At 35.8% G+C, this 24,302-nt stretch overlaps 1 protein-coding gene across 10 annotated transcripts in view; it reads left to right on the top strand.

The window, feature by feature from the left end:
- Window positions 1-24,302, top strand: part of FOXJ3 (forkhead box J3) — a 155,131-nt gene that overhangs the window by 70,668 nt on the left and 60,161 nt on the right. For 9 of the 10 annotated variants that reach the window (XM_074217782.1, XM_074217781.1, XM_074217784.1 and 6 more), the window contains one exon: window positions 23,936-24,010. The exons of the other annotated variant lie outside the window; for it this stretch is intronic. In XM_074217782.1, coding sequence (XP_074073883.1) covers window positions 23,936-24,010 — 75 coding nt within the window. The remainder of the gene's footprint in view (window positions 1-23,935; window positions 24,011-24,302) is intronic. 10 annotated transcript variants of the gene reach the window in all.

Genomic DNA, 24,302 nt, shown 5'->3' with positions numbered 1-24,302 from the left:
TAGACTATTTAAATAAGATTTATATCAAATAATTTTTCAATCATTAAGTTACCAAGAAATCAGGATGGGAAAGAGAGGAAAGTGTAAAGTGCTGAGGAGTTAACAGACTAAGGTTTTGAAAGGGACAAAGAAAAGTGTTTGGAGTTGCTAGGCAGAGGGAAAGGTGGGATAACTATAGATTGGGATCAGATAAGGGAATTTTATTTAGAGTTCTTGAACTCTAAACTCTTGGCACATTTAGGATCAAGGTAAGCCAGGATATACCTCCCATGGAGTAAGTTAAAGGAAATGAGTAATTTAAGGAACTGTGAGGTTTAGTGTTTGAGGAATTATCAGTATGTGTATGTGTGCTGAGCTCCTGTGGGTAGAGGTCAGAAATTGGTAAGGTTGGGGGGACGTGTCCATAAATTTATCAGCAATAATATAATAATCCAAAATTTATTGACATATTTCCTTCCACTTCACACCCTTTGAGAAACTTTGTCTTAATTACCTTTTCTAAGTAGTGCTTATCTTCCTTAGCCTTGTGTAATTCTCTGCTCTTCCTTGTCTTCCCCTTTGTGATTCAGATAGTTTTCACTTTATGTAAATTTGTATTTACTCCTTCTATTTTACATAAAGAATTTTGAAAGAAATCTGCATTCCAAAAGACAGCTAGGTTCATTCTATAGTACTTTGCTTTCTCTCTCTTCACTTTTACCTCTCCTGGAGATAGTGCTTCATTTTTCTTTACAACCTGTACAGTGTACACATGGTTAGGTTATTTTTTTAGATATAGTAGATGTTTTTTTTTTTTTTTTTTTTAGGTTTGCTAGGCAATGGGGTTAAGTGGCTTGTCCAAGGCCACACAGCTAGGTAATTATTAAGTGTCTGGGACTGGATTTGAACCCAGGTACTCCTGACTCCAAGGCCGGTGCTTTATCCACAGTGCCACCTAGCCGCCCCCATATAGTAGATTCTTAGTGAATATTTTTGAATTGCATAATTTCTTTTACCAAATCTTGTATAAAATAATTTATTCTCTGCACATAGAGTAATAAGTTTCTCTGAAAAAAAAATCAGATTATCCAATTCAATCCAGTAAACATTTATTAATTGCCTACTATGTGCCTAGGCATTATGATAAGTGCTGGGTATAATTTAATAAAAAGAAATGCAGTCCCTTTCCTCAAGACAATTATAATCTAAAGGGGGACACAGTACACAAAAAGAGGTAGGAAAATGTAGGAGTAAAGAGAAGGGAACCCAGGAGGAGATCTATCATGGAGTGTGCTGAATGTCTAAGAAAGGCATTGGGAACAATTCTGTTAAATGGTATAGAAGAAGGTTGAGTTCTTTGTTATGTGATATTCTGTCACCAAGTTGTTCATTTTCATAGTTGTTTATTATTATTTTTTCAGTGAATAAGAATTTGTTTTTCCTCTCCTTATCCCATATTGGGGACAAACAAAAAAGAAAATGAAAACCTGTTTGACAAATTTGCAAAGTCAAATAAAACAAATTTACTTCTTATCTGTGTCCAAAAATGTCTGTCTCATTCTGCCTATTTAGTTTATTTCCTCTCAGTCAGAAGGTGGGGTAGCATGCTTCATTATCAGACCTCCAGAATGGTTGATTATTATGTCAATCAGCTTTATTAGTTCTTTTAAAATTGTCCTTTTTTTAGTTTTGACATTGTTTTGGACATTGCTTTCCTGTTTCTATTTCATTCTTCATCAATTCCTTTAAATTTCTCTGTTTTCCTGAAACTCCCTTTCATCATTTTTTTTAGTTTTTTTTTTTTTTTTGCAAGGCAAATGAGGTTAAGTGGCTTGCCCAAGGCCACACAGCTAGGTAATTATTAAGTGTCTGAGACTGGATTTGAACCCAGGTACTCCTGACTCCAAGGCCTGTGCTTTATCCACTATGCCACCTAGCTGCCCCCTTTCATCATTTCTTACAGCACAGTAATACTCTTCAATAAATATTTACATGCTACTTCAACTCAAGAACTATCCACTGAGTTAGACTTATTTCTGACAATTCTAGCATGTTCCTTTTAACCATGGTTAGAAAAAGGAAGGTGTGATTACAAAGAAGACAGTAATTGTGTCTTCATACACAGATGTCAAATGAATCTCTTTCCTTTTTTAAAACAAATCACTAAATCGAGACATTTTAGAGATAGTTTACCCAGACTCTAGCAAAGAGCCTCTCAGAATCTGTCTTGCTAGTCTTGCAGGGAAAAAAATGGAGCTATATGACTCGGATGATATTATATTTTTGTGAATTCAACACTCATTGAATCACTGTTTTTACATAGTAATTGTTAGTGGCTCTTAATCATCTTTGGAAGAGTGGAATTCCAGTAGAATGACCCAGGGATTTGTGCTTGATTATTTAACTTTATTATCAGCAATTTAGATAAAGTTATAGATGGCATGTTTATCAAACTTCCAAATGAGACAAATAAATCTCTGAGGGATTACTCACTGACACTAGGCGAAAAGAGTCAAGATTGAAAAAAGATCTTAAACTGTATCAAGTGGGCCAGATATAATGAAATGAAATTTAATAGGAATAAGTGTAAAATCTTTTTTTTGACTTTTAAAAATTATCTTTTAGTTGAGAAGTATCACCAAGTTACAGTTTGAAAAAGATCTAGGAGTTTTTAACACTTAACTAAAGTTCTGTGTGAGCCAGCAGTATGTGATGGCATCCAGGAAAATTGATGCAGTTCTAGACTGCACTAAGAAAAGCAGAGTGTCTATCACTTAGGGAGGTTATAGTTTGGTTTTACTCTGGAATTTTGTGTAGACATTTCTTGTTATCACATTTGAGAAAGATGATTGAGAAGGAAGGGAGTGTCTATGGGAGCACTGCCAACATGGTACATGTTGTTTCTGCTTTGAGTGTTGTTTGAAATAATGGAAGATAGAGTCTATGCTCTGAAGAAAGAACATAATACCTGTGTTCTTTGTTTGAAGGACTGTTAGATAGAAGAGGGGTTAAGAGTTCCCTTGCTTAACCTCAGTGGAGGAATTACAAACAAATGAGTGGAGATTGCAAAGTAGATTTAGGTTTGATAAAAGGAAAACTTATAATGATTCAATCCGTACAAAAGCATAAATGGGAGATCTTAGGAGGTGGTATGGATTCTCTCCTTGAAGGTCTTCAAGCCCATGGTTGAATGAGGTTTTTTGAGTGATATATAGAAGGGATTATTTTGCCAGAATATGTTGGACTAAGTGATATTCCATCTTTGAGATTCTGTTAGTCACAGATGAAGTTCCATAACAACATAAAAAGTCATCCAGGAACCTAGAGAAAAAGGAGCATTAGTGGAGGTTTAATCATGGCACCCTTGTTTCCCTCTGTATCTCAGAATGCCATTTTCACTCTTAATTAATTTCCCTTGATCATTTCTGTGTAGCTGTATAAAGCATAGTATGGTTATATCACTGTACTCAAAAAGTTCCCGTGACTTCTTCCATTCAGCATTTAAAATCTTTCAGAATTTGGATGAGTCTTTTTTGCCTCTTAGGTCCTTCTTCTCAAGCCTTCCTTGCTGTTCCATGTAAAGGACATTCTTTCCTCTGGCCTTTTTTTTTTTTAACTTGACTATCTTCATACCTGGCATTGTTTTACCTCTTTTCTTTCCTTCTCTTCCCCATGAGCATTTGAGCTTCTGGGCAGTAGGGGCTGACCTACCTTTCAGGTCCTATTCCTGTTATTTAGCATAATAGTTTGTGCATATCCATTACTTAATAAATGCTTTTCCATTTCATTTTAATCTTTTTTTTTTTTTTGGTAACATCTTTTGTCTCATTTGCAGTAGTTATTCTGGGTTCTGTTTCTGTGTAGTTAAAAAATGTTCCTTTGAAAAGAACATTGGTGCAAGATGAAGTACTGGTGTTCAGTGAATTACATTTAACAGACATTAAGCACCTACTATGTGGATTGCATTGAGCCAGGATTTGGGCACAAAGTCAGAAATGACAGTCCTTTTTTTAGGAGTTTACCTTTTTGGGGGGGGGGGGCAAGGCTATGGGGTTTAGTGATTTGCCCAAGGTCACAAAGCTAGGTAATTATTAAATGTCTGAGACTGGATTTGAACTCAGGTACTCCTGAGTCCAGAGCTGGTGCTCTATCCACTTTACCACTTAGCTGCCCCCCATGGGAGTTTACCTTCTATTGAAGAATATAATTTGTATATAAGTGTAGTCCAAGGAGAATTAGGGTAATAAAAAGCACTTATAGCTTATAGAATGAAGACAGTATTCATGAAAAATGTGGAATTTGAGTCAAGGATTATGGATGTGAGGATTAGAATTGGAAGTGGTGAGGAGATAAATATTGGGGATCTAGTTTTAGGGGATAGTTTATTCAGAAAAATGCAGAAGTGTAATGTTGATGTTAGGGAAGAGGAATAGATCATTTTGACTGGGACAGTAGAGTTCATCAAGCAGATGTGGCAGATTGGAGAGAGATTGTAGAAATCTTAAATGTTAGAGTGCAATGAAACATTTGTATTTTGTCCCCTGGTAATGTAGAGTCATTAAAAGAATTCAGATGTCAAATTAACATCAGTCAGTTGGGGGCGGCTAGGTGGTGCAGTGGATAGAGCACTGGCCTTGGAGTCAGGAGTACCTGGGTTCAAATCCGACCTCAGACACTTAATAATTACCTAGCTGTGTGGCCTTGGGCAAGCCACTTAACCTCATTTGCCTTGCAAAAACCTAAAAAAACAAACAAACTATCAGTTAATAAATAGTTTTTAAGTGCCTGCTATGTTTTAGATACTGTATAAGCACTGGGGATACAAAGAAAAGAAAAAAGCACAATCCCTGTCCTTAAGGAACTCACGTTTTAATGGGGGAGACAAAATAAAAATAGGTACACAGAAGATACATACAGAATCAATAGGTCATATAGGAAGGAAGGTATTTGGCAGGGGCCAAGGAAAACTCTTTGAAGAGATGGGATTTAAATTGAATGTTGAAGGAAGTCTGGGAGACTGAGGTAAGGAAGGAAAACATTCCAGGCATGAAGGATAGGCAGTGCAAAGCATGGAATCAGGAAATGGAGCATTGAGGAAATAGAATGTTTTAGGAACAGAAAGTCTGTCACTTTATTTTAGAATAAGGGAAGAAAGTGCAAGATGAGAGGAAAGGTTGGGAGGACATAAGTTGTGAATAACTTTAAAGTCTAAATAGAGGATTTTTATATTTGAACTTAGAGATAATAGGAGTGAAAATTGTCAGATCTCTGCATTAGGAAAATTTGAAAGAGACTTGAGGCAAAATGACCAAGTAGAGGCCATATCTTTGGTTGAGGCTAGAGGTATCACCATCATAGCACTTGTATGAGTGGAAAGAAGCAGGTTATTTAGGGAAGTGTGAAGGTAGGAATGACTGAACTAGGTAACAAATTAGATGTATTGTATTAGAATCATTGAATAATTAAGGATGACACCAAAGTTGTGAGCCTGAGCGAATTTTCAATTAAGGGGGATTGGTAACTTTTGAAAAAGCTGTCACAGTTGAGTAGTAGAATTTGAAACTAGATTTTTAAAAGATTGAGACATGACTAGGTGATAGGAGAGTGGAAGTAGTGAGTATAGATAATTTCTTCTAGGAATTTGACCATGAAAAATAACTCACGTTTACATAGAACTTTCAGATTTGTAAAGTAGGTATAGATAGATTTACATTGGTCTCTCTATGGAGAATAATAGTTCTGTCTAGGTGATATAATGGATAGAGCACTGACCTTGGAGGTAGGAACTGACATGAGACTTTTTATCTGTGTAACCTTGGTCAAGTCACTTAACCACGATTACCCTGAATTTAGGACCATCTTCAATTTGTCCTGATTTACATCTGACCATTGGACGCAGATGACTGGAGGAGAAAATGAGACTGGTAATTTAGCACAGCTCTGCCTCATTCAAATCCAATTCATGGACATGTCATGGCATCACCTCTTGATGTCATGATCTTCTTCAAGAATGAAGGACAAATATCAAATGGTTCTCTCTACATCTATATATCTCATATGTTCCTTTTGATAGTCCTGTGAGGGAGTTATACTTATCTCCATTTTATAGAGGAGGAAACAGATGCTGAAAAAGGTTAAATTGGCCAAGGTCAAACAGCCAGTAAGTGTCTGAGGAGATAGGCAGACCCAGGTCCTCCCATCTATCCACTATACTGTGCTGCCTCCCAGTAGTTGACATGCATGCTTATAGGTGAGCAGAAACATAGACACAGAGAGCCTGAGAAGGCTCAAAGATATATGATGAATCAAGGGTTGACCCTTTTCATCAGAAATAGAAATAAGGTAGGAATTGAATGAAAATATTGAAGGAAATAGTCTGTGAAAAGAGGGAGTTACCATGATGTTTGACTTTTTCACTCAGAAAAGTAGTAGGTGGGAGGACATTTGAGAGAAATGTTGGTGTGGAAAGGGTTGGGACTTTAGAGAAATGATTTGTAACAGCTGCTGAGAGGACTTGGCAAGCTTTGAACTTATAAAGAAAGACTTAAGTTTTTATGTGCAACAATGGGTTCAGTTGAGATCAAATAACAAGAATTGGTTGTGGGCCTTTGAAGCACTATTGTGTGACTTTCTCCTTCTTTGTTCAACAGTTTGGGCGATAGAGAATGTCAGGGCAAATTTTTCCTGAAGAAGTTTGGGGGGAAATGATGGCTATCACTAGCTATTTGAAGCACAGATTATTTGAAAGGAGGTTTAGTCAGAAGTGCTAGGAGGAAGTTGTAGAGAGGCAAGTAAGCCAATTTATTTAAAATAGCAAAACATCTGAGGGAGAAATAAAGGGTGGCAGGTAACAGGTAGCTTAGACCATTGCTACTACTTCGACCACACTGATGGAGAGAGTATATTATCCTGAGCCATGAGCCTTAGTGTAGCAGTGCCTCTTAGGATTTTGGTGCTGCTTCTGTCCCAGACCCTGAAGCTGTCATTGAAGGGAGCAAAAACTGACTACCCGTCTATCATGAGCACTAACAGATCAACCAACTGCTTCCAGTTGGCAGGTAAGAATGGGAGCAATTTTCACCTTACCAGTCATTTGTACATCCTGGCTTTTACTGCTGTCATCCCAGAAAGCAATCCTGGTGGCAACTACTTCTGATTTTTCAGTGGAAGTGATATTGAATTTGAGACATTACTGTCTGCTTTGCCTCTGCACCCTAATGACCATGGGGAACCTTTCCATCTAACTTGTAGCAAAAATCTTCTGTCTCTCTTATTAGAATGGAAGTCTGTTAAGAGTTTTTATATTTGTATCACCTGTGTTAATACAGTGCTTGATATATGGTACCTAGTAAATGCTCATTCATTCAGAGGCTATAAAAGCCATCTAGTCCAACCCCCATATTTTACAGAAAAACAAGCTGCTATAGGAGGTAATTATTCTTAATGAAAGTAAAAATTGTAAGAATAAATAATAAGAATTGTTCAAAAATAGAATATATGGCTGAGGAGGGAGTTTGTTTCCCCTTATTAAAGGTATTCTTTTTCAGATATTGGTTGAACTAGATGGTTACTGAAGTCCTTTCCAACTTTTCAAAGGAATAAAAAGGTTAAGGATTTTTCAACCTTTGTTAAGACCTTAATGTTGTATCATAAATTGAAAACTAGTATTTAAAATACTTTGGGGGGGTTCAAAGTAAGTGTGGTACTTAAACTTACTTTCTCTCTTACCTATTCTACTTTTGTTAAAGGTTTTACGTTTAAGTTATCATTTTCTGAAAGTTTTTCTTGAACTAATAAAAGATCCAAGAAGTATCAGAAAGAGAAGTGGAGGGAACTTAGAATTTTTTTCCTTTGGTGCTCCTCAGAAAATGCTAAAAGTTGTTTGTATTTGCTTTGAAACAATTAAGAATTTGACACGGAGCTTATGATTGCTAATTACCAATCTTTTACTGTATTTCTTATATGCTTGTTAAATTATGAGGTAACATGATTTCATAAGAACCAGATGTAGGTTTTTTTAAAAAGATAATAGAAAGGGGCAGCTAGGTGGCGCAGTGGATATAGCACCAGCCCAGGAGTCAGGAGTACCTGAGTTCAAATCTGGCCTCAGACACTTAATAATGACCTAGCTGAGTGGCCTTGGGCAAGCCACTTGACCCCCTTGCCTTGCAAAAACCTAAAAAAAAAAAAGATAATGGAAAGCCCCCTTCATGGGTATAAATGCCCATTGTCTTACAAGTAATAACTTGTTTAAAAGAAGAGTCGTAAAAGAGACATAATCAGTGACTTGTGTGATCAGAGAAAGGTCTAGGAGGAATAATAGGTAGATTACTGAAGGCTTCAGTGGTTTGCTCAAAGTAGTAAGACTCTTGAATATGTTTTTTAGTCTATTTAGTAGGTCTGCTTTGGAGGATTTTCTGAAAAACAGAGGTAAGATTACCTTAGTACCAGAAGGCATAGATGGAATGCAGTCCATAGTAGTGGACATAGATTAGATTTTAGTTCAATTGAAGTGTCAGTCATGGTAGTAATTATTTTTCAAAGAGACTTCACATTGTATCAGCCACTTACTCTGTTCTTCCACAAAGAAATATGGATAAGAGGCAGCACTAACACATTTAGGAGTGATACCTTGTAGACACTATGCCGAGTAAGTCAGCCAAGTAGGGGGTAATTTTGTGTATACAAGACCAGTAAGCCCTCACATAAGATGCCATTGTCTGCTAGAATGGAGCACAAATGTTTCTGGAATAATAAGATTTAAGCTTTTGAGTAATAGCTTGAGTTAAACTAAGTGTTAAATTGTTGTGTTTCCTGAAACAACTCTTCAATTTACTAGATTGACTAGACTTTAAATTTTTAATTGGCAATAGATCCACTGCTAATAAAAACATCTTGAATTTTGGAGTCTATAGTCCTGCTGTTAATGATTTAAACTTCCATTTGGATTCATTTATTTGCCCTTCATCCTCTAGCCTTGCCTTTCCTTCCAAATGGCAAGGATAACTTCTTCAACCTCTTTCCCTTCTATTAGGCAGCTACAAAGTACTCCAAAACACCTGAGAACAAAATTTCACATTCTGCATCAAATGTCAAAAGAGAGCTATTGATTAAATTTTTGCCCAATGGAACATGCCATATCAATCAACCTCTTCTGGTATTGACTCCTTAACCCCAATTATAGTCTCACAGTGCCCATAGAACCTTTTCTTGAACCCTAATCTTGGTGACTTTTATCCTTATTCTTAATTATGTTCATTCCTACCTAGTTTATCATTCCTTTGTCTTGAGATCACACTATTTTCAACAAACTCATTTTTATTATAGAAGTTGTCAGCCAATATTCCTCCTTCCTTTAAATAAAACCCTTATATTACTTAACATGTTCTTAAGAACCTATTTCTCCTATTCACCTAGGAATAAGGTGAACATTTTTCTTAGTGTCCATTCTGCCATTTCCACATCACTCTTCTACTACATTCTTCAAATACATTTTTTGTTATGTGTTTATACTACGTTCTCCATATCCTTTTTGTGTTATTTTGTCTTTCCAGTGACTTTTAACATGTGTCAGTTATGATATAGTTTACGATGGGTATATTATTTTGCTTTTTTTCCTTACCAAGAAGGAAGGCGGTCTTCACACTACCAATTCATATATCCAGCTTGGCTCCTACAGCTGCCATCCCAGGATGCAATCCTGGTGGAGAAGGATGTAATGAATGTGACTCACAGCTGAAACTACGATAAGTGCAGAGATGATAAGAAAGTAACTGGTTGCCCTCAATGAATTCATATCTCCTGCCACAAATAAATTACATCAAATGGTCTTGAAACATTACAAAGAGGATTATAAATATTGTTGGTGATCTTTGAGAAATTCTGATGGATTGGAGAGTAGAAGTAGGAAAATCTTACCAAAGTAGGAAAGAAGTAAAACTTTACTCTGGTGGACCTTCTAGAACTTTTTATTAAGTGTATGAAATGTGAGTATTTAGAAGGGAAGTGATGAGTAAAAACCAATCTAAGTGGAATAAGAAACAGTCATAGCAGACTAAACTCATTTTCTTTTATTATGTAGGGTTAGGAGACATTTGACAAATTTCCTTGAAAATAGGTTAAAGGAGTGTGGTGATAGAATGACTATAAAATCAATTAAATAATTGGATACATATAGCATTTTGAATAGTAGATTTTTTTGATTGTAGGAAAACTCTTCAGGCCTCTGTGACCCTGTTCTGTTCAGATTTTTTTGTACTTAATAAATATTCTGTTGATGACTGTGTCATTCCTATTAAGTTTTCAAATGTTCAAAAGTTGTCATGGAGAGACTCTGGTAGATGACCTGAGTTTGGATCCAGAAGAATTTCTGGTTGCAGCAAAGATGGGCTGAAATTAACAATCTAACATTTGATAGTATCCAAGTTGTAGAGCCAGAAGGGACCCCTGAAGTCCCTTAACTCCAGCTCCTTTCATTTTATAGATGAGAAAGATCCATGGAGGTTAAGAGACAAGGTCACATAAGTGGTAAATGTGAGAGATGGGATTTGAACCATTTTAGGGATGTTAGAAATGAAATCCATAACCCCCTTTTCCAAACTGGGTTCACCTGGTTCTGAATAAAGAAACAGCCTCAAGTGACAGAAGGATCATCCATTTAACATTCCTTGCAGGAAACAGGCACTCCCCCTAGTGAAGAGAGCTCTGAATTGCAACAGTGTCCAGTCTCATAATTTGGAATGCGTTTCTCTCCCTGCCGAGTCATGATAGGTCAGGGGTACGTTGTAATGGATACGTCTATTCCCCATTTCACCCCTTAATATGTACCCCCTCCCTGGTCATACAATGCTTGTTATGCTGATGAGTCTCAATCCTCACAGGGAGTGTGTAAGTTACTATGCATGAAGCTAATTAAGCATGTGTACTTGTGAAAGGTCAGAGAGGCCCCAGGTCAACCTGGACCAACTTGATCTGGTTTTGACCTAAGCTCAGCATAAGTGTCTTAAGGACCAACTAGAAGAACTCTTCCTGGTTCAGTGATTGGTCAGGATCAATTCTTTTATCTTTCCTTTTGTCTTATGGCCCTGCAAATAGGCTTGTGTCTTTTAGCCTGATCAATAGCCCAGAGACCCCTGCCTTAGTTATGTTTATGTATTGCTCTGACAGATACCTATGAAATCCTAACAGCATCCTCTTATATTCTGTTGAAAACAAACACATTCAGTGATTTCTTACAGGTATCAGTGTAAAATCCTAAATTTATGTTTTACAAATCAGTAATCAAGTGCAGGATAGAACTGATATAGATGGCAGCAGGTTATGCATAAAGGACCTGAGCATTTTAATAGTCTGCATGGTTAGTATTGATAATCAATCTGATTAGCTGACTAGAAAAACTGATATACTTTTAGACCTCAGTAATGTTTAAATATATTATTAAAAGTGGGGGGAGTGTGGGTGACAGTCTTGTATTATTTGCCTTAGTTAAACCACTTCTGGATTCTTGTGTAAAGTTCTGCATATTATATTTTCAAGGAGTTAAGTCAGCCCCTTTTTGATGCCTCCTTATGGTATAGTGATGACCCTTGCAAATCTTAATAAACTGGGAAAAAGACCTGGTTACAGATTGTATGTCATCTGAGGGTCAGCCTAGCTAAATTCAGAGAGATTGATCCTTACATTAGTCATAGGTTAAAAAATTGTGGTAGTTGTGAGCTCCTTCAAGTCAAGAATGGAGTTTTACATAGCTAGATGCATTGTCAGCAGTCTGTTTATTTGCTTGTTTTTGGTATCATAGGTACTTAAAAATAAGATATGGTAAACCCTATCAGAAGACCTTGTTCAGGAAGTGTTTATAGAATTGAACTGTTTAGATCAGAGTAAGGATGGGAAATAGTGCTTAACTGAATGAAAAGGCCAACTTGTTTAACATATTTTGCTTTTTAAAAATATTTAGTATTTAATTTTTTCCTCAATTATTTGTAAAATTTATTTAACATTTAAAAAAAATTTGCATTCCAAATTCTCTCCCTCTTCTTTCCTCCCCCCTCCTTTAGAATGCAAACAATTTGATATAGATTATGCATGTGCAGTCATGCATCCAGATCAAACTATTGCAAAAGAAAATGCAGAACAAAATAAATCCAAGAAAAATAAAGCAAAAAAAGTATGTTTCAGTCTATATTCAGACTTTATCAGTTCTTTCCCTGGAAGTGGATAACATTTTTTCATCATAATTCCATTTCAGAAGTTGATTATCTTTCAGTGTTGTTGTTCCTGGGTACAATGTAATCCTAGTTCTACTCATTTCACTTTGTCTCAGTTAATGTACATCTTTCCAAGGTTTTCTGAGAGCATCTTAGCTAATCATTTATAGCACAACAGTATTCTGTGACATTCAAATTTATGACTTATTCAGCCATAAATATTTTTGTACCTATTGGTTCTTTTCCTTTTTTCTTTGATCTCTTTGGGATACAGACCTAGTATTGATATTCTTGGGCCAAATGATACGGCATTCTTGAGAGTCTCAGATGATATTCTTTAACCTAGGATTGAATGAGAACTTTACTATACAACTTTTGGTCATCATTTAAAAAAAATTCAGTTTCAGATTCTCCTTTCCCCATCCATTAGGAAGGTAAGAAAAACAAAATCTATTATGTAGATATGTAGTCATGTAAAACAAATTTCTACACTAGCCCTGTCAATCCCCTAAAAATGAGGGGGCAAGAAAATATGCCACAATATTCACTCTGAGTCTAGCAGAAGCTATGTAGAGTATTTTTCATCATAAGTCCTTTGGAATTATGGTGATTCATTAAATGAATTACTGTCTTCTACAGTTGATTATCTTAATATTATAGTTAACTATAAATTGATTTATTCACTTCACTTTGTATCAGTTCATGCATGTCTTCCCAGATTTTTCTGTAGGCATCTTTTTCATTATTTATCATAGTGCATTAATATTCCATCACAATCATATCATATACATATTATTTACACACATGTACATATACATATTATATGTATATCAATTTGTTCAGACATTTCCAGTTTTAGTTTTTTGCTGCTATTCTTTTCTCTCTCTTTGATATTTTTAGGGAATTGTCCTGATATCAGTATTGCTGGGTTAAAGAGTATATAATTGGGAGAAATTCCAAATTGCTTTCCAGAATGATTGGACTAATTCACAGTCTCATCAACGGTGCATTAGTTTACCTGTTTTCCCACACCCTCTAGCATTTATCACTTTTTTTTGTCTTGGCTAATCTTAAGGGCATTGAGATGGTTTAATTCGCATTTTCTATTTATTAGCGATTTAAAGCATTTTTACTTATATTGATTGCTAGCTCTGATTTCTTTTTCTGAAAACTATTCATATCCATAGACCATTGGGAATGGATCTTTTTCTTAAAATTTAAGCTTTAATTCCCTATATAGTTTAGAAATGAAACCTTTATCAGAGAAACTTACTGCAAAAATTTACCTGCAGCCTCCCCTTTCTTTTCTTCTAATTTTAATTGCATTGGTTTTGTTTTTAATTTTGTTGTCAAAATGATTGACTTTACCTTCTGTGAAGTTCTCTATCTTTTGTTTGGTAATGATCTTTTCTCTCCTTCTAATCACCATTTATGTTTCAGAAACCCTACTTTATCAGAGGCCAAAAAATCGGTACCACCTGCATTTCATTCTGAGATCTAATAACTGATTAAGAATGTACTGATCCTGGGGCCTACTCCAAACTCCTTTTGATCTCTAGACCCAACTCTCTGGAATTTGCAAGAAAAGATGCTGTAGGAACTACATTCTTTCCTCTTAAGAATACATATTCTGAATATGTATTCCATCACCTTAGGACACTGGAGATACTTCTGTATCATTGGATACTTACCCTGGCCTATGGCTAGCAAACTCCTACATATGCTGTTCTGTGAAGGTGACCTTGCCTCCTGCTTTACTTAAAGACATTTGTTGTAGACTCACTCATGAGCTTTCCATATTAAAATCTCTCTGTATTTAACTGTCTTAAATTGGAGTATCTGAGGAAGAAGTGTTTTTTATTTGCTTTGTTTAGAACAACTTTTCTGTTTGTCTCTTCAATTATATCCCTTATTGTATTTTTTTTTTTTTTAGGTTTTTGCAAGGCAAATGGGGTTAAGTGGCTTGCCCAAGGCCACACAGCTAGGTAATTATTAAATGTTTGAGACTGGATTTGAACCCAGGTACTCCTGACTCCAAGGCCAGTGCTTTATCCACTGAGCCACCCAGCCACCCCCACCTTATTGTACTCTTAAAGGAGATTAGGTTCTTTCTCTATTCCTACTTCAGTGCTGCTTATCACTACTGTAGGAAGTCATGGAACCTTTTCTGCTGAGTCCACTATTTTTTCTCATCTCAATTTGACTGTCATTGCTGCAGACTTTTTTATTCTTCCCAGGGTGACTTGTTCCTCATAATGATATTTTAGACTCTTTCCTCTAGATTCCTGTGTTACCCAGCCTCCTACTTTACTCAGAAAAATTGAGACCATCTTCATTGTACCCTTAGCATTTCTCTATACCATCTGTGACAAACTTGAATAGAAATAAGGCCCTAAGAAATAAGGGTCCATGCAGGCCACATATTGACTTAGTTTTAAATGTAATATTATTTATACTTTTATATTTTAATTTATTTTGCTAAATATTTCCCACTTATATTTTAATCTGTTTTGGCCAGGCAGTAGGGAGTCTTGTAGGACATTTGGGATCTACAGGATTCTTCCTCTTCACATTTCTCTGATAAAGTCATTCCTTTGTCTTGCTAATTACTCCAGGTTTTTTTTTTTTTGGTCTTCCTTGCATTTCTCTCCATCTTCTTTAGACCTTGCCTTTTAAATCTTCCTCTTTCTCATCTTACACAGCTAGATAATTATTAAGTTGTCTAAGGTTGTATTTGAACTCAGGTCCTCCTGACTCCAAGACCAGTTGCTCTTTCCACTGCACCACCTAGCTGCCTTCTCTCTTATCTTTAGTTACATATTTTGGGTCTGGCATAATTGCTTATAAACAAAGCTAACTCTTATTTCTTAAAAGAAACCTTGATTTGTCTTTTATCCTAAAGCTTCCTTTCCTCCTTCCCTGTGCCAGAGTCCTAGAACTGGGTGTATTTGTTGCCACCTTCCCAATCACTGGATTACTTCAGTCAGTCAATCAATAAATATTTTACTAAGGTCTATGTGCCAGGTTCTATGCTAGGTGCTAAGTCTACAAGTAAAAAGAATGAAACAGTCCTTCACAATAAATTTCCATTCCAGCAGGGGAGATAGTAAAGTATACATAAAAATTATCCAGAGTCAATATATAATTATTAAACACAAAGTTGTTGAATAAAGGTGGTTTTGGAGGAAGCAGATTAGCAGTTGGGAGGATTAAAACAATCTTCATGCACAGGATAGTTTCTGATCTGTGTCTTAAAGGAATTGAGAATTTGTAGCTAAGTAAGAAAGCACTTTATGGGCATGGGGAATGGTAAATACTGAAACAGTTGTGAGTATGGAGTATCATGAGAGGAATAGAGAGAGAGTCAATCTGGCTGGATTGCAGAGTGTGAGAGTGGGAAGGAACATCCAAAGGCTGTAGCAAGGTAGGCTTTGAGAATTTGTTTAGAGTAAAAACTAAACAAAGGAGTTCATATTTGATCATGGATGCAATCAGAAACCACAGATTGATTTAATAGGGAAATCACATATCAGATCACTGTTAAAGGATAATTACTTTGGCAGCAGTATGTAAGGTCCAGAGTGTTAGGAGACCTGAGGCAGTTTTAAGAGTGATAGAAGACTGTTGGGAGACCTTAGGCAGTTATAGGAATGATAGAAGACTGAGCCAGTTGGAAGCTGTTGGAATCATTTAGAGAAGAGGCAATGAAGGCTTGACTGAGGTAGGAGCTATTTGAATGGAGATGAAGGGATTGATGAGAGAGGTTGTGAAAGTAGAAATAGTAAGATTTAGCAAATAATAATAGCATATATGGATGAATGAGAATGAGAAATCTGGAATAATGTGGAGGTTATAAATCTGAGACACTAGAAAAATGATGTTGCCTTTGCCAGAAATAAGGACATTTGGAAGAGGAAAGGGTTAGGGGGAAAGATAAAGAGGTCAGTTTTAAAAAACATACTGTTTTAAGATGTCTCTTGGACATCCATTTTACATGTCCAATAAACAATTGGTGAACTTGGATTGAAACTTGGGGGAAAGACTGGGTCTATGAATTGGGGAGTCATCTTAATAGAGATGACTTAAACCCATTGAAACCATTGTAGTTACCAAGGTCAAGAATAGAGAAGAGAACAGGACCCAGGGCCAAATTTTAGGGAATGGTCACAGTTAAGAGAGTGATATGGATACTGCAAAGAAGATAGAGAAGAAGTAGTTAGGTAGGAGGCATACTTGGAGAGAATGATGTCATAAACACCAGATAGGGTTCAGGGATAGTGGGTCAAATATAACAATGAAGTCTACAGTGTGAAATGGCAGCAGATAGGACAAGAATGTTAGGATTGGAAAAAGACCATCAATATTTGGCAATTAAGAGAACATTAATAACTTCGGATTTTCATTTGATTGATGGAGTCAGAAGCCAATTTTTCAAAGTGTTGAAGAGTGGAAGTGGTAGCACCTAAAGTAGAAGTCTGTCTTCCATAATTTGGCTGAGAATGGAAGAACAGAGGACAATAATTTTTAAGGGATTACAAGATTGAATGGAGGTTTTGCATTTTGTTTGCTTGTTTGTTTGGTTTTGATTTTTAGGATAAAGACATGTTTTAAAGCAATAGTAGGAAAGAATGGAGAATTTTCTGAAACTTTGATGTTGATGCTCTTAACTGCTTCAGTTAATTACAGGAACTGTTTATTAAATATCTGCTATATGCAAGATAGAGGGAATAGCCAGGTATAGTGGATAATATTTAAATCAGGAAGATCTGCATTCAAGCCCAGTTTGACATCTGTTAGCTTTTTGACCATGAACTGAGCAAATCACTTATCACTGTAATGTTGAAGGCAGTAGTACTAAGAATTAGAGACCAGTTTTTTTTACATGAGTTCCTGATGTTCAGAGCCCTTGACATGGATAAAATAAGTCTGATGAACCTTTTATTGCCTTCCCTGTTCCATTCCTTCTCTCCAACCCTAAAACCAAACCAAACAAAAACCCAGTCATTTGAAAGTTTCTGTGGTAGGCTTTATGGACACCAAGATAGAAATTTAAAAGTCACTGCTCTTAGGATGCCTTCGTTAATCAGGGAGATAGAATGTGTAAACAGGTAAATAAATTTAAAATAATTTGAGAAAACTGAGAACACTAACTGACTGCCAAGACCGGAAAAGTTTCTTTTAGATCTGCAGAGATCCATAGAAGCTAGGTGCTGAGCCATGAAGTAAGTGAAGGATGATCAGAGGTAGAGATGAGGAGGTTAGCCTATGCTGTGATGGTAGTTACAGAATTCTGAATTCTGGGAACAGTTGGTAGGCCAGTTTGAATAGAATGCAGACTTGCGAAGGGGAGTATTATGAACAGTCTTGAAAGGTAGGTTGAAGCCAGATTGTACAAGATTTTAAATGTTAAGCTGAGGAGTCTGTATTTTATTCTAGAGGCAATAGGGAGCCACTGAAGATTTTTGAGCAGAGGAGAGAGACATGGTCGGACCTGTGCTTTAGGAAGATTGTTTTACCAGCTGTGTGGATGGAGAGGGGATACCAATTAGGAAGCTATTGCAGTAGTCCAGGTAAGAGATGATGAGGCCAAACTAAGGTGGTGACTGACTTAAGATAAAGGAATAGATAGAAAAGATGTTGTGGAGGTAGAATCAATACAACCTAACAAACTGTTTGGATCTCATGGAAGGAGGGAGGGAGACAGGAGAGAGGAAAAAGAATAAGAAAGGGAGAAGCAAAAGAGTGTTAAGAATGATCCTAAAGTTAAGAACTTAGATGACTAGAAGGATGAAATAAAAATGAGAGACTGTTAAGAGATATAGCAAAAAGTTTGGGGGTGAGCCAGTCTTAGGGTACTATTTGAAATACCAGCATTATTAGGTCCATGTAATGGTGTCTAGCAGAAAGTAGGTGATTTCAATTTGGAGTTCAGACTGGAGATTAGCTCTGGATAGAGATGGTAATTACCCCAGGAAAGCTGATGGTGTCATCAAGAGATATAGAGTAGTGGTCCCTGGACATAATCTTAGGGAGATAGGATCTCGGGTGGAAAGGAATGCATATGATCCTGAAAAGGACTAATCACATAAGTGAGTATAGTGTCATAGAAACCAATGCAGGACAGTATCTCCAGGAGGAAGGGTTGATAGACAATGTCAAAAAGCTTCAATTAAGTCAGAAAATAAAAGAACTGAGAAAAGGACATTGATTTAGTAGTTTGAAATCGTTAGTAACTTTGGACAGGTTCATAGGATTGGAAGTCAGATTGAAAGTGGTTGACAAATGAATGAGAAGTATGCAAAATGGAGAAGACTGACTTTCCTAATAATTGGCTATATGAGAGATAGAGAATAATGGTAAGTAAGGTCATGGAATTTTAAGTATGACAGGAGATATAGGCATGTTGGCCAGGAGGGAAAAAGGGACCAAAGAAATAGCAAAGGAGGGAAGGGATAATCAAAGAAGTAAATTTCTAGAAAAGAGGAGATAGAGTCAAAAGCAGAAATAGAAGGATTGCTTTTGGTGTAGATTGAAGAGTAAAGAAAGGATTAAAGGAATCTGAATTCTGAATCATGAATGTAACCCTATTATGGATAGTGGTAAAGACACATGCTGTGTCCCTGTGGATCACTGAGATAGCTAAAGAAGAAAACCATGGAAATTGAGGAGCTTGATGAATCAAGAGGCTAGGATAGGATGCAAAGTAATATGGTATGGTGTAAAGAATGCTGAATTTAAAAGTCAGGAAGATCTGTGTTATCATGTAACCTTGGAATGAATTAGCTATATGGTCATAGGCAAGTCCCTTAACCTGTCAGAGCTTCAGTTTACTGTAAGAATCAAGTGAGATGTTGTGTGTGTGTGTGTGTGTGTGTGTGTATGTATATGCATGCAATTCAAACTTTAAAACTCTATAAATGTTAGCTAAGTGGCCCAGTGGATAGAGCACCAGTCTGGAATCAGGAAGAACTGAGTTCAAATCCAGCCTTGCTATCTGTGTGACTCTGGGCAAGTTACTTAACCCTGTTTTCTTCAGTTTCCTTATAAGTGTACTGGAGAAGGAAATGGCAAAATATTCCAGTATCTTTTCCAAGAAAGCCCCAAATAGGATCATGAAGATTCAGGTAGAACTGAAATGACTGAACCACAGCAATAACTTGTTTTTAAAAAGATGACATCAATGTGTATACTGAAATACTTAAAAGTCTTAGAGTGAAGTTATTTAGAGTACAACTTTGAGCCGGATGATCAACTCCTTGTGAACTGTAGGATAAATTCCACTCTTTTGACTTACTGATATTACATCCTTTCTACTGGTTTTGCTCCTGATTATTCTTTCTCATTCTTTTTGAAATAGGAAATAGAAGGGAATAAACAATTTATTAAGCACCTGCCTGGAATTGTGTTAAGTCCTTTCAAATATTATCTCAGTTGACCTTATAACAACCCTGGGAAATTAGTGTGATGATTTCCTTTTTACAGTTGAAGAAATTGAGGCATATAGGAATTAAAGTGTCTTTGCCTAGGTTAACACAGCTAGTAAGTATTTGGTGGATTATCATCATGTCTTATCTTGCCTAACCCCCTCTTTCAAGGTATGAATTAGCCCTTTATTCTTTTCTTTCTACATTTTTTTTTGGTGAGGTCATTTGTTCCCAGAATTATCTTCACAGATAAATCCCAGATTCATATACTCAGATCTAATCTTGTTCCTGTTTATCAGTTGCCCAGTTCCAGCTACATGTCACACACCTTAGATTCAGCATGTCCCAAACGAAAGTCAGCTCTTCTACATAACTTCATTTCCTCTGAACTTCCCTATTTTTGAGGATGACACTCATTCTCTAGTCCCTTAGGGTTATAACTAACCTTGTAACTATTCTTATCTCTTCCTTACATTGGCATCCAGTCATTTGTTAAGTCTTTTAAAGTCTATTTAGACAGTGCCTCTCATGTCTCTCACCTCCTCTCTAGTCACAGAACCCCTAAACCACAGGCCTGACTGGATTAACTTTTTTTATTTACCCTCCTTTCCATCCTCTACATCATTAAGGATAGGATATCTTCAGCCCTAGGGTCAAGGCAACTGTAGGCAGGGACTCAAATTCCAATAAATCTAATAGCTTTTTAGGAGTGAATTAATTAAATGTTTGTCTAAATATAACCCTAGAATGATCTCATAAAAATCTAAATAGTCCTTGGCAGAAAAAAGGTTCCTCACTCCTGCACTTCATAGAAGTAAAATTATTTTTCCTAAGATACAGTGTTCTTACTGTTCCAAAACCATTGCCTAGGAGAGAAACTTAACCTGTTTTATGTTGGTTGTAGTCAGGTCCAAACTGAAGTTTTCAAATTATTTTCTGCTCTTTCCTTCCTTTGCCCAGTAGTTACTTGTATCATGCCTTGTAGTGATTCCCTTTTCCATACATTTGCAGAAGCCATTCCCCATACTAGTAATAATATATGCAGTCTGTTTGAATCTTCCTTCTAGGTCTTCTGGTGCCTCCATAGCTGTGTATACATTATAACCTCCCAATAGAGGAAACTTGTGAGGTCTGAGTCTTTTTATATTTAACATGCTTTGCATATATACCTTAATAAATATTTGTTGAATTTAATCATAACAAAATCATTTGATGGAGTGATTTATTAACACCTGAGAGTGATTTCATAATAAACTGGATTTAATTCTATTCTCTAACCTTTGTTGACTTTGTGATTCCTTCTCATTGCTCAGGCAGTTGTTGAATAATCAGTTGCAGAAGTGGATCTACATTGATAGAGGCTGTTTCTTTGTGTGAGTGGCAAATAACAGACAGGTCAGAAACTCCAAAAAGTGTTGCCACTTGTACTCTTAAATAAATGAACTCTTAAGATTAGTTATTTCTTTGATTCTCTTGTTATATTTAAGTATGACTCTTAATGATATTGAAATTTGTATTGATCATTGACTTCTGAATAAGTTTGTCTTGTATCTTAGAGGTGCTGGTCTTCTTTTTTAAGAACTATTCTAAGAATTTCAGTCAGCTCTTACTATATTAGGGAAAGCAATTAAAAATAAAAATATCATCCCATAAACATGATTCTAAATGACATTTTATAGGAACAGTTTGATTAAATGTGTAATTGGAAGACTTTAGAGGGCATCTAATCTGACTAGGACTATAGCAGGAAAATCTTTAAATATTCCTAACTAGAAATTACATCACCAGTTTTACTGTTTAAGTCTTGTATCATAAACTTAGAATTATCAATAAAAAACAAATTTTAGTACACAAAGAGCAAAAAGTTCATGTATATGAGGCCATGAGTTTCTGTTAGGTATTTTTTCTTTTTCTAAAGAAAAATCTTTCTAGATTTTATTTTATTTCAAGTTTCACAATTTTTCCCCCGTTCTTGCTTCCACCCCCCCACCCCCACAGAAGGCATTCTGTTAGTCTTTATGTTGTTTCCATGGTATACATTGATCTCAGTTGAATGTAATGAGAGAGAAAGCATATATCCTTAAGGAAGAAAAATAAAATATGAGAGCAAAATTACATAATAAGATAATGGTTTTTTCCCCTAAATTGAAGGTAATGGTCTTTGGGCCGCTATGAATATTTTTGTACAAGTAATGTTTTTACCCTTTTTCATAATCTCTTTGGGATATAGATCCACTAGTGGTATTACTGGATCAAAGGGTATGCACATTTTTATTGCCTTTTGGGCATAATTCCAAATTGCTCTCCAGAAAGGTCGGATGAGTTCACAGATCCACCAACAATGTATTAGTATTCCAGATTTCCCACATCCCTTCCAACACTGATCATTGTCCTTTCTGGTTATATTGGCCAGTCTGAGAGGTGTGAGGTGGTACCTCAGAGATGCTTTAATTTGCATTTCTCTAATAAGTAATGATTTAGAGCAATTTTTCAGATGACTGGATTATTTCCTCAGCTGTAAATTGTCTTTGCATATCCTTTGACCATTTGTCAGTTGGGGAATGGCTTGGTTTTCTTTGAAAATTTGACTCAATTCTCTGTATAGTTTAGAAATGAGTCCTTTGTCAGAAATACTACTTGTATTCAATTTTAAATCAATGTATGGCATGGAAACAATGTAGAGACTGTCAGACAGCCTTCGGGGGGGGGGAAGGGAGGAGGGGGAAATTGTAGAATTCAGAGCCTTGCAAAAAATGATGGTTACATATTACTATTGCATATAATTGGAAAACAAATAAAATGTTAAAAATGGAAAAAAAAGAAATACTAGTTGTAATTGTTTCCCAATTTACTACATTTCTTTTGATGGTTACCCTTTTTCTTTAATATTCTTTCCATCTCTTAGATGTCATTGAGAACCTAGCTCCCCTCTAAAGACTCTACATCTTCAACTTTCATTCTCCATCACTGAATTGTTCTCCAACTTCTCTTGTGAAGTACTCCTTGTTCCTCATTGTCTTCCCAAGATCTTTACCTTCTTTACTCAGTAATTTTCCTTTTTTGAAATCTTCACAATTAACATTTTCCTCTCAAACAAAATTATGATAGCTATGTCAAATTCCAAGTCATTCTCTTTTCTCAAGTAATTCAACTTCTAACTCATCATTTTCCTCTCTTCTCCTTTTACTATGGACTCTTAATATCCATACAGATACTCCCTCAAGCTCGCTACCTCTCATTTCTGCAACTTCCTTAAATTTTATATAAACTTTTCACTTTACCTCAGCCATGCATAGGGGACTGTCACTGACTAGATCTTGCTATTATTTTTAGATATTCATTTTCCTAAATAGGAATTCAGACATTCCCTTCTCTGACCACATCCTTTGATCATCCAGTCTCTCCCTACTAGCATCATGCTTTGCATTTAGTTTAGGCACTAAAAATACTTCTAAAAATACTGTTAGAATAATTTGTACTAATCAATTAATCTTTTTGTAGATTATTGGCGATATGTTATCCTGGTCTCAGTTAAGCATGTTACCAGAACTTGCCAAGTCCTTCTGCAATCATAGTTCAATGTGTTCTCTTTAGTCTTGGGTAGTGGAAAACGTAAATTCTTTTGTGATTTTTGGTAATGAAAACTTTTCTAGAGTTAGAAAAGAGGGGGTATACATATCAATTATTAGAGATTTTAGCAATTTATAGTTGGATTATTCTTTGGGTAAAGGAGTAACATTCAAATAATCTTTCTTTATGGGACTATCTTTAGGAATTTTGTGTTAGAGGCAGCAAGTTGGATGTTTGATTTAAATTTCATTTTTAATATTTTCCCCAATTGGCATCTAAAAAATTGTTTTAGCATTAATTTAAAAAAAATTCTAAATTCCAAATTCTTCCCTCCTTCCCTTCTTTCCCCTCTCCTTGAGACAGTAAGTAATTTGATATAGGTTCTTTATATGTGATCATATAAAACATTTCCATATTAGTCATGTTGTGAAAGGAAACAAAGGGAAAAACTCCCAAGAAAGTGAAAAATATTATTTTTTGATCTGCATTGAGACTCCCATTAGGTCTTTCTCTGTCAGTACATGGCATTTTTCAGCACAAGTCTTTTGGAGTTGTCTTGAATCATTATAATGCTGAGATGAGCTAAGTGATTCACAGTTAATTATCTTAACAATATTTATGCTTTTGTTTTTAAAGGCAATCTATTTAATCACATGTTAATGTTTTGTGTTGAAATTTATTTTTCTGCTTTAGGGACTTTTTAAAAAGAAAATGCATTTAATCATTCATTAATTCCTCTTTCCTTTTCAATTTCAGAATTCTATAAGACATAACCTATCTCTGAATAAGTGTTTTCTTAAAGTGCCTCGATCCAAGGATGACCCTGGAAAGGTAGGAGAGTCCTTTTATTGATCTAAGAAGACTAGGTCCTTAAGTTATATTTTTTAATGCTTATCCAGTGCAAATGATATATGTAATAAAATAAAAGTTAAGAAAGTCATTGAAGAAATGAAAAAGATTATGTAATATAAATGTCAACAACCTTGCAAAAATACCCACGGAACAAAAAGCAAAATTATAGGAAAAAGAGACAGTTTGGGAAAAGAATATTTGTGGTAAAACTATACTTCTATATGTAATACTGATTTCCCAATGGAGAAATTGTTCAAAGTTACAAAATACA

This window comes from Macrotis lagotis, chromosome 1, assembly GCF_037893015.1.
Source record: "Macrotis lagotis isolate mMagLag1 chromosome 1, bilby.v1.9.chrom.fasta, whole genome shotgun sequence".
NCBI classification, from domain to species: Eukaryota; Metazoa; Chordata; class Mammalia; order Peramelemorphia; family Peramelidae; genus Macrotis; species Macrotis lagotis.
Note: the sequence above shows the minus strand (reverse complement) of the source record. Positions and strands in the feature narration are given on the sequence as shown.